General features: G+C 35.3%; 3 protein-coding genes across 3 annotated transcripts; all 3 read right to left on the reverse strand.

Moving 5' to 3' along the window:
• Positions 1-845: 845 nt before the first annotated feature.
• LOC112000276 (F-box/kelch-repeat protein At3g06240-like) lies at positions 846-2,078 on the reverse strand. The gene has a single exon (XM_024032378.2). The coding sequence runs from the start codon at positions 2,076-2,078 to the stop codon at positions 846-848; it is 1,233 nt and encodes a 410-aa protein (XP_023888146.2).
• A 4,570-nt stretch (positions 2,079-6,648) lies between these two features.
• Positions 6,649-9,605, reverse strand: LOC136065206 (F-box/kelch-repeat protein At3g06240-like). The gene is made up of 3 exons (XM_065768053.1): positions 9,516-9,605; positions 9,293-9,427; positions 6,649-8,133 (listed from the first exon to the last, which is right to left on the reverse strand). The coding sequence occupies exons 1-3, from the start codon at positions 9,603-9,605 to the stop codon at positions 7,045-7,047; spliced, it is 1,314 nt and encodes a 437-aa protein (XP_065624125.1). The 3' UTR covers positions 6,649-7,044.
• A 2,271-nt stretch (positions 9,606-11,876) lies between these two features.
• Positions 11,877-13,401, reverse strand: LOC112000288 (F-box/kelch-repeat protein At3g06240). Its single transcript, XM_024032388.2, has one exon. The coding sequence runs from the start codon at positions 13,341-13,343 to the stop codon at positions 12,273-12,275; it is 1,071 nt and encodes a 356-aa protein (XP_023888156.2). The 5' UTR covers positions 13,344-13,401; the 3' UTR covers positions 11,877-12,272.
• Between the last annotated feature and the right edge of the window lie 982 nt (positions 13,402-14,383).

Raw genomic sequence — 14,383 nt, forward strand, 5'->3', positions numbered from 1 at the left:
TCCTTACAAGAAAAATCTTCTTCATAAAAATCAAAACTTTGGAAACAGTATCCACATTAGCATGAACTTTGAAGTTCAAAAAGAACTTTCCATATTTCCTTACACTAGATACTGTTAAATATTTTTATAAAATGACCACAACAATACTAATGGAAACGCAATTTATTAGCAGCTAAACACACTGATTCATTCTCAATACCATTGGCAATGAGCATGTGATTTAGCCACCAAAGCATGAGGGGAAACAATTGCAACTCCAAAATAGAGAAGGTGTTGACAATCCATGATCACAAAGCTTTAGATCCTTTTCAAACACTATATGTTATCTCAAATTTTTCTCTAAGGGGAATGAGAAAATGCAAACCCATGAGAAGAGATACAACAAGCTAAAACTGCAAAGCAGATGTACTGCAGCCACTAGCAAGATATATATCATTTTGATCAAGGAATAAAGCACAAGACCTTCGTTGGGCCAATGCTCACCGCATAAGAACTTCCACAGCCCATTTTCAACATTCTCATCATAGGGCTTCTTTTCTTCCCTCTTCTTGGCTCCATTTTTATTTTATTTTTTTTGGATTAAGTAAGATGTCGAATTTAATAGTTTGCAACACAATCAGAGAGGAACAAAAAGTGTCAGAATTAAAATGTTATATGTTCTTTCTTGAAATCGCCACAAGCATAAAGGGTTGATATACATCTGAATTAAGTTCACCTACATCACATCAGTACATTTATGCCTACGGCAAAACAAAATGATACCAAAGTAAACAACATGATAATGGTCTCAAACGTATCACACTTACCTAACAAAATGCAATGATTATCACTAATGATTTCACTTCTTATCCAGATAGCCCGGTTGCTCCATCAAGTAACACAAGGCTTTCCTTGAACGTAGTAACTATATGTGTAACATATCGTAGGATGCCAAGGTCCTTCTCATGTAAAGTTTCAGGGTCTAGTGAAACAATCGTAGTGTCATCTGAAAGAATCGTAGACTCATCGATTTTTACTCCACCATCTTCAGATTCTTCCTTGACTTTCTTATCAAGTAGAAGTTCACCATTTTCAGTGCAACCAAAGAAAATTATATTAGCATTTTCAAACCGGATAGAAAAAAGTTTATTCCATGATTCATCTACACCATAATCCCTCATTACCCAAATGAAGCATTGCTGCGAGTCTGACTGTAAGTCATCATCGTTTTCAGGGTATCCACATGAAATGAAAGCCAGATCTCCCTTAAACACAGACAGATATTGCACGATCAATTTATCTCCATCAGGGAGTGCCATCTCTCTGAATTTCTCATTATTGACATCAAATAACAAAATCATCGTTGGATCTAGGAATTTCCTTTCCCCTTCACTATGATAAGCAAACCAATGCAAAGCCCCACTAAAAAATAGGGGAAACGGATAAGGTTCGATACGGGTGACCACAACTTTGGCTCTCAACGAGATTTCAACCTTTCTCCACGAGTCAGAGCTTAATGTGTAAACCTCAGCCACAACTGGAGTACCCCAAAGCTTTACAACTTTGTAGTCATTTGTCTTGGACTGATAACCAAGTCCGGGAGAAAGCCAAAAAGCTTTGCGACTAGAGCACGAATCAGGCAATCTCTTAAATTTTCTAATGCTGGGGTTCCACAAATATATAGCATCAGAAGCAGCGGTAAGTTTTCGAAGCTGAGCGAGACACACTAAACCATTGCACGAACCGATCAAAAAGGACGTATTTAAATCAAAAACAGAGGGAACTGAATACTCAAAAAGCGAATCAAACGTGCGGTCAAAACAAAGAACCTTACGGGTTATTGGAATCTTAGGAGAATTATATCTAATACAGGTTTGTATGAGATAAGCATGATCATTATCATCCTTCTTGTTGTTGACGATATTAAGGTGGGTGGAGATGAAATTAGGACTAGTGATTGAGGAGTCCCAGAGTTTGGAAACGCACTTGAATCTTACGAGGGGTTTGACTGGTAACGTTGCCAAGATGTTCAGTACGACGTCGTGCGGGAGATGGTTCTTCCATTGTCGGAGGATCAAAGGTTGCGGACCAGGTTCCATTGTTTGAGATATTTTTCGGCGGCGGATGAGAGGTTTCAGTTTTAGGCGTAAAGACTAAAGAGTAATAAAGTTATAAGTAAAGGCACGAATCTGTTGGGTTAGGCTTGGGCTTATTGATGTTTTTTTCACCAGTAATTTTGGGCCTCCGGAACACTAAAATAAGATGAGTAACAATGAAGAGAGTGTTGAGCCTGTTCTACTGTATTCAACTTTATGTTCCACCATGTCTTGTGTTTTAGGCCATTTTGTTTTTTAAGGCATTTTTGTAATTGTACTTCGATTATATTATATATTAGTCGCTAACTCGTGCGATGCACGAAAAAATTATTGACAATGAAAAAAAATCCAACAATGAATGAATAATTTAAGTTATCACTTATGCAATGTTGTTGACAATGCTAAACAGCCTTAAAAATCTAAGATAAACCCATGGAATAGATTTGAAATTTGTTCACAAAGAAAGAAAGCCATACGTGAAAAAATATATTAAATTAGTATAAATAAATAAAAATTAACTAAAATAGTCCAATTTAAAAGGTTTCAAAATAATAATAGTCCAATTCAGAATATAAATAAATATATTAAATTAGTACTGTGAGATTAGGATTTGTGGCCCAAGCCCAAAACAATGAATTTGTAGAGTATGGGTGAAAGAGCTAGGTTGATTATGAGATCGACAACAACTAATCACAACCCTCAAGCACAAACCAACACGAATTTACACGTAAAGAATGGGTGTCCGAAGAGGTATATTATTAATTATGTGGTGAATACAGATCTTAGAGTTACAATCAAGCTCTTTCCGTTTTCTTCTCTCCTATTCTCTCCTGTTCTCTCTCCCTTTTCCTCATGAGCTTCTTCCCTTTATATAACCTCCCTTCTCCTCATCTCCATCGTCCACTTGTACCTCATCCGTGAGATTACTTGAGTATATGTCATGTCAAGCATCTCCTTTAACTCTGTGTGAGTGGCAGTAGGTGAGGATACACTGTTCAGGGGTCTTCTCCACATAAATGCGACAAAAAAAGTTGCTACAGAGCATTAAATACGGTGGTAGCAGCTTTCCCTTTAGATATTTATTCATCCTTATCGTCTCCAAGTATACTCAGAGCTTAACTTGATCAGGAGGACTCATCGGAAGATCATTTTGACATTTTATACGTTCAATTGATCCTTACTATTCGCGTCCGAGGAATAAAATCTCCTCGGACAGAAGGCGGTCTCCTCGGCCACCATCCTTCTTTTCGGGGATCCTTCTTCTAGGTGGGCCTTGCCCTTACCATATCTTTCTCTTCAGACGCACAATAATCCTCACATGGGCTCTCGGCCCACTATGTTAGATTGGACATTTTTCCCCCACAAGTACAAATAGAAAACTTAATTAAAATAGTCCAATTTAATATAGAGACATAAATTTCTTTATATATTATTGGTCAAAATTCATATAACTTTTTTAAGATGTTTTAACTAAGATATCAATACCTGACCCAAATCTTTACCCAATAATAATAAAACAACTACATTTTCTAGAATATTACAATTATAATATGAACCTAAAAATAATGAAAAAAAAAAAAAGAAATGAAAAAGAAGAAGAATAGGTTGACAAAAAGAGAAGAGAGAAACATGACATATATATTACATGGTGGAATGGAGGGTCTCAAAATTGAAATGAAATGTGGTTTGGTTTTCAAACCTAGTAAAGAAAGAGGTTCAAGATTTTTAAGGTCAGACTTAGGTGTGACCGAGGTCGAACCACAATAATGTCATATATAACTAATTTAGTAATTAATTAATATGAAATAAATAAAATAAATATATACAAATTAATGATCTTGATTTAAAATTTAAAATATCTGAAGATATTCAAGTATAAAGGAGGCTTAAAAACAAAATGATATTTCTAGAAATTTATTATAGACTTTAAATAAATATTTATCATTAGAAATATTTTTTAGTGCAATAGTCAATATAAAAATATCTTTAAAATCGAATATGAGTATGACTTTATGCCATTAAAATATTTGAACTCTTTATTACCATGACAAGTACGACTACAAATAAATAAATAAATAAATAATCTAAATAGCTTAGCTATAAACCATTTTGACCGTGGCTTTTAAGACCAATGGTCAATACAGTAACCATGTTAGGATAAAACAAAAAATTCATACCCTCACCTCTTTCTCATAAACAAACGATCCATTTTCTGCAGAACTCACTATCTCTGACCAAAATCACAAGGTAAAGTATCACCTAGTCCACAGTGAAGCTGAAACAGTGAAGAACAAAATCTATGGTGAAGTTGTGACTTTAGATCTAGCTATTTCAAGCATTCTTCTTCCTCTACTTAATCATGGGTGGAGACTAAAAAAAAATTGACTTCTCACCTCATCTATCTCTCTCTTCATCCTCTCACGGCAAAGGAGGGTGTTGTAATGGTAGTGGTTGTGATTTGTGGATTTGGCTTGTGTTTGTGATTTATGGGTTTGGTCTGTGTTGGTTGTGTACTATGTTTGGAGAAATTTATGGGATGAAGAGGAAGATGACGAAGAGAAAGATGGGATTATTTTGGTTTTGGTGATTTATGGGCTCGTGATATAGAGGGAGATGGGGATGAAAGGAAGAGAAAGAGTTGATCGGTTTTTTTTTTTTTTGGAAAGGAGAAGGAGATTTGTGGAGAGTTTTTTAGAAAAAGTATTGGGCGAAGAAATAGTGAGAAATATTTTTTCCGAGAGAGTCTCGTATTAGAAGGTTGACTGCTTATCATGTCGTCTTTGTCTTTGTCATCGTCTCTTTTAATTCACTGTTTCTTCTGAACCTTCGTGCTTCCTACCACGGCTTCAATTTGCACAATCTGAGGAAGGAGATCGACCTCTGTTCTGAGGAATAAGATGTCTGTTGGTTTGTGGGTATGGTGGGTATGGTGGGTTTTAATTGAGGAATTTGTGGGTATGGTGGGTATGGTGTCTTTAGATGCTTTGCTGTTGGTTTGCCGTGGGTCTGATCATTGGGGGAGCTAGTAGAGGAGGAGCATAGAGGAGCATTGGGTTAGGGGAGCTGGTAGAAGAAGAGAAGGCAGGGCGTGCATTTTGGAGAAAAAGAAGGTAGAGCATTGGGTTAGGGTTTTAGAAAAGTTTTATTATTATTATTTTTTTTTTAATATTGTGCTAACGTGGAAAATTGTAGGAGCATCATAGGCTTTGGTTATATATATATATATATATATATATTATAAGATGGGATTATTTTGGTTTTGGTGATTTATGGGCTCGTGATATAGAGGGAGATGGGGATGAAAGGAAGAGAAAGAGTTGATCGGTTTTTTTTTTTTTTTGGAAAGGAGAAGGAGATTTGTGGAGAGTTTTTTAGAAAAAGTATTGGGCGAAGAAATAGTGAGAAATAGTTTTTCCGAGAGAGTCTCATATTAGAAGGTTGACTACTTATCATGTCGTCTTCGTCTTTGTCATCATCTCTTTTAATTCACTGTTTCTTCTGAACCTTCGTGCTTCCTACCACAGCTTCAATTTGCTCAGTCTGAGGAAGGAGATCGACCTCTGTTCTGAGGAATAAGATGTCTGTTGGTTTGTGGGTATGGTGGGTATGGTGGGTTTTAATTGAGGAATCTGTGGGTATGGTGGGTATGGTGTCTTTAGATGCTTTGCTATTGGTTTGCCGTGGGTCTGATCATTGGGGGAGCTAGTAGAGGAGGAGCATAGAGGAGCGTTGGGTTAGGGGAGCTGGTAGAAGAAGAGAAGGCAGGGCGTGCATTTTGGAGAAAGAGAAGGTAGAGCATTGGGTTAGGGTTTTAGAAAAGTTTTATTATTATTATTTTTTTTAATATTGTGCTAACGTGGAAAATTGTAGGAGCATCATAGGCTTTGGTTATATATATATATATATATATTATAAGCCCAGTTTAAAATACTCGTATTACTATTTTTTTTTTTTTAATAAGTATTACTGTTTACTCAAAAATAAAAATAAAAATGTCATGTGTTTTATTTTTATTTTTATTTTTTTCATTTTAATCTCTAGTTTTTTTTATAAGGAAACTCAATCGAATATATAACAATTTTTGATAGATGGGGTTAATGGCAAAACCAGAAATTTTTTCCACAAAGCCAAGGTAAACACAACGAAGTTTTTATGTATAAAAAAATGAGTAAAAAAACTTTTATTTCACAAATTAACTTTTAACTTTAAAAAGTTGTGTCTTACACTTTTCATGTCATTAATATCATTTATAATTGATTCTAAACTAAATTCTTTTGCAACTGCTTTTTCTATGTATATAGTTAAACAATCACTCAAGAATTCATTGTCCATTTTGCAAAATATGCATCAATTGTAGATCGTTTCCCCAATAAATTATTCACAATATGTAAACATAAATATTGAATTTTATAATCTCAATAACTGAAATTGATAAAATATACAACTTTATAGCAGTAATTTAATTTAATTGCTCAAGTCACTACTATCAATTAAACAGATAATTAAAAATTAATTAAGTGAGATCTCTAATCTAATACTAGTTTGCAACACAATCAGAGAGGCACACAAAAAGTCGGAATTAAAATGTTATATGTTCTTTCATGAAATCACCACAAGCATAAAGGGTTGATATACATCTGAATTAAGTTCACCTACATCATATCAGTACATTTATGCCTTTGGCAAAACAAAATGATATCAAAGGAAACAAAATGATACCAAAGTAAACAACATGAGAATGGTCTCAATCATATCAAACTTACCTAACAAAATGCAATGATTATCACTAATGATTTCAGTTCTTATCCAGATAGCTCGGTTGCTCCATCAAGTAACACAAGGCTTTCCTTGAACGTAGTAACTATATTTGTAACATACCGTAGGATACCAAGGTCCTTCTCATGTAAAGTTTCAGGGTCTAGTGAAACAATCGCAGTGTCATCTGAAACAATCGTAGACTCATCGATTTTTACTCCACCATCTTCAGATTCTCCTTGACTTTCTTATCAAGTAGAAGTTCACCATTTTCAGTGCAACCAAAGAAAATTATATTAGCATTTTCAAACCGGATAGAAAAAAGTTTATTCCATGATTCATCTACACCATAATCCCTCATTACCCAAATGAAGCATTGCAAGTCTGACTGTAAGCCGTCATCGTTTTCTGGGTATCCACATGAAATGAAAGCCAGATTTCCCTTAAACACAAACAGATATTGCTCGATCAATTTATCTCCATCAGGGAGTGCCATCTCTCTGAATTTCTCATTATTGACATCAAATGACAAAATCGTCGTTGGATCTAGGAATTTCCTTTCCCCTTCACTATGATAAGCAAACCAATGCAAAGCCCCACTAAAAAATAGGGGAAACGGATAAGGTACGATTCGGGAGACCACAACTTTGGATCTCAACGAGATTTCAACCTTTCTCCACGAGTCAGAGCTTAATGTGTAAACCTCAGCCACAACTGGAGTACCCCAAAGCTTTACAACTTTGTAGTCATTTGTCTTGGACTCATACGCAAATCCAGTAGAAAACCAAAAACGTTTGCCACTAGAACACGAATCAGGCAATCTCTTAAATTTTCTAATGCTGGGGTTCCACAAATATATAGCATCAGATGTAGTGGAAAGATTTTCACGTTGAGTGAGACACACCAAACCATTGCACGAACCGACCATGTCGCACATCTTTAAATCAAAAACAGAGGGAACTGAATACTCAAAAAGAGAATCAAACGTGCGGCCACAACAAAGAACCTTCCAGATCATTGGAATCTTAGAAGAATTATATTGAATACAGGTTTCTATGAGATAAGCATGATCATCATCATCGTTGTAGTTGACGATATTAAGGTGGGTGGAGATGAAATTAGAACTAGTGATTGAGGAGTTCCAGAGTTTGCAAACGCACCTGAATCTTAGGAGTGACTTGACCGGCAGCCTTGCCAAGATGTTGAGTACAACGTCGTGTGGGAGATGGTTCTTCCATTGTCGGAGGATCAAGGTTGTGGACAAGGTTCCATTGTTTGGGACATTTTTTCGGCGGATGAGAGACTTCAGTTTTTAGGCGTGAAGACTAAAGAGTAAAAATAAGAGTAATAAAGTAAAGTCACGAATCTGTTGGGTTTGGGTTTGGGTTTGGGTTGGGTTAGGCTTGGGCTCGTTGATGTTTTTTTCACCAGCATTTTTGGGCATCTGGAACACAATGGGACATGGATATGCCCAATCTTCACAAATTTGGCATTGAGCAACACTTGGGACTCCAGCAGCTGGAATGCTAAAAGTGGGAAAGTGTAAATTTTTTTGAGAAAGTGCTACAGTATCATCTTACATGTAAGATGGCACTGTAGCACTATGCCGAATAAATTATATTTTAATCCGTTCAAGCACTGTAGCACTATGACAATTGGGAGGAAATAATAAAGAAAGATTAAAAAAAAATTAATAAATAGTAAAATTTTAGAGTTTTGGGATGTTGGGTGTATTATAAAATGGTATGGTATAATTGATAAAGTAGCTTTTTAGGATGGTAAAATAGGATGAGATGGCAAAACCGGATGAAATACTAATGATGAGAAAGTGAGCCTCTTAAAAAATGATCAGTAACAATGACAGAGAGTGTTGAGCCTCTTCTATTGTATATTCAACTTATGTTCCACCATGTCATGTGTTTTATTTTTATTTGTTTTTTTCATTTTATTCTCTAGTTACGTTATAAGGAAAATCAAATGAATATATAGCAATTTTTGATTGATGGGATCAGTGGTAGAACCAAAATTTTTTCCAAGGAGCCACTGTAAACACAATAAAGTAGAGAGATATATTTTAATCAATAACAAGTTGCCACATCATACCACTAAAGTCCATGTGGTACATTTAAAAAGGCTAATTACAAGATGCTACACGCTACTTAGTAGGTTCCACTATCATTATTCAAAGGCCAATGGCAATATTCAAGTGTCAAAGAATAAAGATTGCAAAGAAAACTTGAGAACCAATCAAATGTTAGCATGTGTTAATTTAAATGACATAAGTAGTCTAATTAAAAGCTACCATATGTTATTTAAATTAAACATCTATGACTAATCAAATAATGCCATATATTCCTTGGAGAACAAGACATAAAGTCCCTCCATATAAATTATGACACACGTCATTAATGATAACCAGTCACGTGTCATCACACCTCCCACAGACTCATATAAATAGAGACCATTCTCAATCTTATAGGGGACATACACACATTCAGAAGTCTCGAAACTCTGCCGGAATTAAGCTCCAAAGCCTCCAAGAACTTCAACCTTTGAATCTTAACAACATTCGTAGAGAAATCATTCAAGTCATCTTCCTAGATCTCAAAGTGCATTGGAATCAAGTCCAAAAGTGTTCAGAAACTTTAAAAGATTGTAAGTTAGTGAAGATCTACGAATTCAAGCCTCCAAAGCATCGAAAACTTCCACTACAATCTTCGGAAGACGAAGAACACACAAAGAACGCGAAAAATGAAGGATTCCTAACAAACACATAGTTAGAGATTCATTGTAATTCTATTTCAAAGATCTTTTGATCCCTTTCTCAATCAAATTGGAAAGCATCTAGTGTTCGAATCAAGTTTATACTTAAATCAAAGATTTTTCAAGGAGATCAAATCAGAGGAGTATTCTTTTGTAACAAGATTCAATTTTAGATTATTGTACTTACTCATACATCAATACAAATTTACATTTGTGAAACATTGTCAATTGTTTGATTTTCAAACCTGAGATTTTGTATTTACAGTTCTTTAAGTATTCTGTCCACTGTAATAAGACTAACAACATAGATCATGAATTATTCATGATCATGCATATCTCATACACATGCCTATTGCTATTACAAAGTGCAAGTATTTTCACATCTTTCTAATAGAAGTATCAAGAGATATTCTTGAAGCTGTGATCCAAGATACTGGTATGACAGAAATCAAAGTCAATTGTAACATGTAAGAACAGAATCTGAAACCCCATTAACTTTAAGTGATGCCACCAAAACTGAGGATAGAAATTCAGCGTGTAAAGGAGGCAAGTCACCCTGACTGATTGTAAAGGAGGCAAGTCACCTTGGGATTACTCAGTCATGGCACCATAAGATGATCTAGCCATGTTGGAAAAACAACTTGTGTCTGCAACAGTGCCCCAATAACATTGCGACGAAGACCTATTCCAGTTAGTGAAGCTTCCTTCTAAGATTGAGTTGTGATGTAGAACACAAAATGCATATGTTTGAGCAAGAGTTCAAAGATATAGAAAAAAAAAATCTAATAAGCCTTTTTTTTTAATTTTATTTTTAAAATCAAAGAGAACTAAAAAGCTAGTTTTATGTTTTCTTTTGGTTACTCCGGAAAAAATGAAGAAAAAGAAATCAAACGGTAATGAATGAATTACTTTACTGAGGTTTGCACTAGGATATGCTAAACTCCTCGCTTGTTATTGTCACCTTCATGGATAGCATTATTTTTCTGAAGTTGTCGTTGATCGATTATTTATTTAAAATTCACTTTGAAGTATTAAGCAATTCAAAAAGCATGCTTGAAAGCTTACTTATCCAAATTGCATCTTGGCGGAGTGGGTCAGTATTTTCAACAGCTTAGAATGTTGACTTGCTTCTTCACTTGCTCTACAACCTCGCTTTTTGCCCGCTGAAATTGTGTCAGGTCATTGCCGACATGGGGTCCAAGACTAGTTTCTTGGTTTTACTATGCTGATCTTAGACCTTTCAGATGTTTCTAATCAAAGTTGATATAATCTTTCCTTGGGACCAAAACAAACTTAACAACCCCACCAAAAAAAAGGATGATACTAACCTCCAATGATACTGATTTTGCTTAGATTTCTGAATAAAAGAGGAAGAAAGATGGGTTTATTTAATTTATCTCTTATGAATTAAAGCTTTTAAGCAATGGTGAGGAAAGAGTATTGAAATTTTGATGTAGTATGTACCATATGCCTTGGTAAAATCCATATAAAATGAATCACACCTAATGAACTAATGAAGTATATGCATGTTTTTATAGGATGCAACAATAAACAAATTTATCTTCTGAATCAAAGCGGGTCAAATCATATCATGCCAAGAAAAAAAAAAGGGCCTAGTCATGTGATATCCTTACAAGAAAAATCTCCTTCATAAAAATCAAAATTTTAGAAACAGTATCCACTTTAGCATGAACTTTGAAGTTCAAAAAGAACTTTCCATATTTCCTTACACTAGATACTGTTATATATTTTTATAAAATGACCACAACAATACTAATGGAAATGCAATGTATTAGCAGCTAAACACACTGATTCATTATCAATACCATTGGCAATGAGCATGTGATTGAGCCAACAAAGCATGAGGGAAAACAATTGCAACTCCAAAATAGAGAATGTGTTGACAATCCATGATCACAAAGCTTTAGATCCTTTTCAAACACTATATGTTATCTCAAATTTTTCTCTCAGGGGAATGAGAAAATGCAAACCCATGAGAAGAGATACAACAAGCTAAAACTGAAAAGCAGATGTACTGCAGCCACTAGCAAGATATATATATCATTTTGACCAAGGAATAAAGCACAAGACCTTTGTTGGGCCAATGCTCACCGCATAAGAATTTCCACAGCCTATTTTCAACTTTCTCATCATAGGGCTTCTTTTCTTCCCTCTTCTTTGCTCCATTTTTTTTTTTGGGTGGGGGGGGAGTGGGGTGGGGGATTAAGTGAGATCTCTAATCTAATACTAGTTTGCAACACAATCAGAGAGGCACACAAAAAGTCGGAATTAAAATGTTATATGTTCTTTCATGAAATCACCACAAGCATAAAGGGTTGATATACATCTGAATTAAGTTCACCTACATCATATCAGTACATTTATGCCTTTGGCAAAACAAAATGATATCAAAGGAAACAAAATGATACCAAAGTAAACAACATGAGAATGGTCTCAATCATATCAAACTTACCTAACAAAATGCAATGATTATCACTAATGATTTCAGTTCTTATCCAGATAGCTCGGTTGCTCCATCAAGTAACACAAGGCTTTCCTTGAACGTAGTAACTATATTTGTAACATACCGTAGGATACCAAGGTCCTTCTCATGTAAAGTTTCAGGGTCTAGTGAAACAATCGCAGTGTCATCTGAAACAATCGTAGACTCATCGATTTTTACTCCACCATCTTCAGATTCTCCTTGACTTTCTTATCAAGTAGAAGTTCACCATTTTCAGTGCAACCAAAGAAAATTATATTAGCATTTTCAAACCGGATAGAAAAAAGTTTATTCCATGATTCATCTACACCATAATCCCTCATTACCCAAATGAAGCATTGCAAGTCTGACTGTAAGCCGTCATCGTTTTCTGGGTATCCACATGAAATGAAAGCCAGATTTCCCTTAAACACAAACAGATATTGCTCGATCAATTTATCTCCATCAGGGAGTGCCATCTCTCTGAATTTCTCATTATTGACATCAAATGACAAAATCGTCGTTGGATCTAGGAATTTCCTTTCCCCTTCACTATGATAAGCAAACCAATGCAAAGCCCCACTAAAAAATAGGGGAAACGGATAAGGTACGATTCGGGAGACCACAACTTTGGATCTCAACGAGATTTCAACCTTTCTCCACGAGTCAGAGCTTAATGTGTAAACCTCAGCCACAACTGGAGTACCCCAAAGCTTTACAACTTTGTAGTCATTTGTCTTGGACTCATACGCAAATCCAGTAGAAAACCAAAAACGTTTGCCACTAGAACACGAATCAGGCAATCTCTTAAATTTTCTAATGCTGGGGTTCCACAAATATATAGCATCAGATGTAGTGGAAAGATTTTCACGTTGAGTGAGACACACCAAACCATTGCACGAACCGACCATGTCGCACATCTTTAAATCAAAAACAGAGGGAACTGAATACTCAAAAAGAGAATCAAACGTGCGGCCACAACAAAGAACCTTCCAGATCATTGGAATCTTAGAAGAATTATATTGAATACAGGTTTCTATGAGATAAGCATGATCATCATCATCGTTGTAGTTGACGATATTAAGGTGGGTGGAGATGAAATTAGAACTAGTGATTGAGGAGTTCCAGAGTTTGCAAACGCACCTGAATCTTAGGAGTGACTTGACCGGCAGCCTTGCCAAGATGTTGAGTACAACGTCGTGTGGGAGATGGTTCTTCCATTGTCGGAGGATCAAGGGTTGTGGACAAGGTTCCATTGTTTGGGACATTTTTTCGGCGGATGAGAGACTTCAGTTTTTAGGCGTGAAGACTAAAGAGTAAAAATAAGAGTAATAAAGTAAAGTCACGAATCTGTTGGGTTTGGGTTTGGGTTTGGGTTGGGTTAGGCTTGGGCTCGTTGATGTTTTTTTCACCAGCATTTTTGGGCATCTGGAACACAATGGGACATGGATATGCCCAATCTTCACAAAATTTGGCATTGAGCAACACTTGGGACTCCAGCAGCTGGAATGCTAAAAGTGGGAAAGTGTAAATTTTTTTGAGAAAGTGCTACAGTATCATCTTACATGTAAGATGGCACTGTAGCACTATGCCGAATAAATTATATTTTAATCCGTTCAAGCACTGTAGCACTATGACAATTGGGAGGAAATAATAAAGAAAGATTAAAAAAAAAATTTAATAAAATAGTAAAATTTTAGAGTTTTGGGATGTTGGGTGTATTATAAAATGGTATGGTATAATTGATAAAGTAGCTTTTTAGGATGGTAAAATAGGATGAGATGGCAAAACCGGATGGAAATACTAATGATGAGAAAGTGAGCCTCTTAAAAAATGATCAGTAACAATGACAGAGAGTGTTGAGCCTCTTCTATTGTATATTCAACTTTATGTTCCACCATGTCATGTGTTTTATTTTTATTTGTTTTTTTCATTTTATTCTCTAGTTACGTTATAAGGAAAATCAAATGAATATATAGCAATTTTTGATTGATGGGATCAGTGGTAGAACCAAAATTTTTTCCAAGGAGCCACTGTAAACACAATAAAGTAGAGAGATATATTTTCTATCAATAACAAGTTGCCACATCATACCACTAAAGTCCATGTGGTACATTTAAAAAGGCTAATTACAAGATGCTACACGCTACTTAGTAGGTTCCACTATCATTATTCAAAGGCCAATGGCAATATTCCAAGTGTCAAAGAATAAAGATTGCAAAGAAAACTTGAGAACCAATCAAATGTTAGCATGTGTTAATTTAAATGACATAAGTAGTCTAATTAAAAGCTACCATATGTTATTTTA

This window comes from Quercus suber, unplaced genomic scaffold (genome assembly GCF_002906115.3).
Source record: "Quercus suber isolate HL8 unplaced genomic scaffold, Cork oak 2.0 scaffold_883, whole genome shotgun sequence".
NCBI lineage: Eukaryota > Viridiplantae > Streptophyta > Magnoliopsida > Fagales > Fagaceae > Quercus > Quercus suber.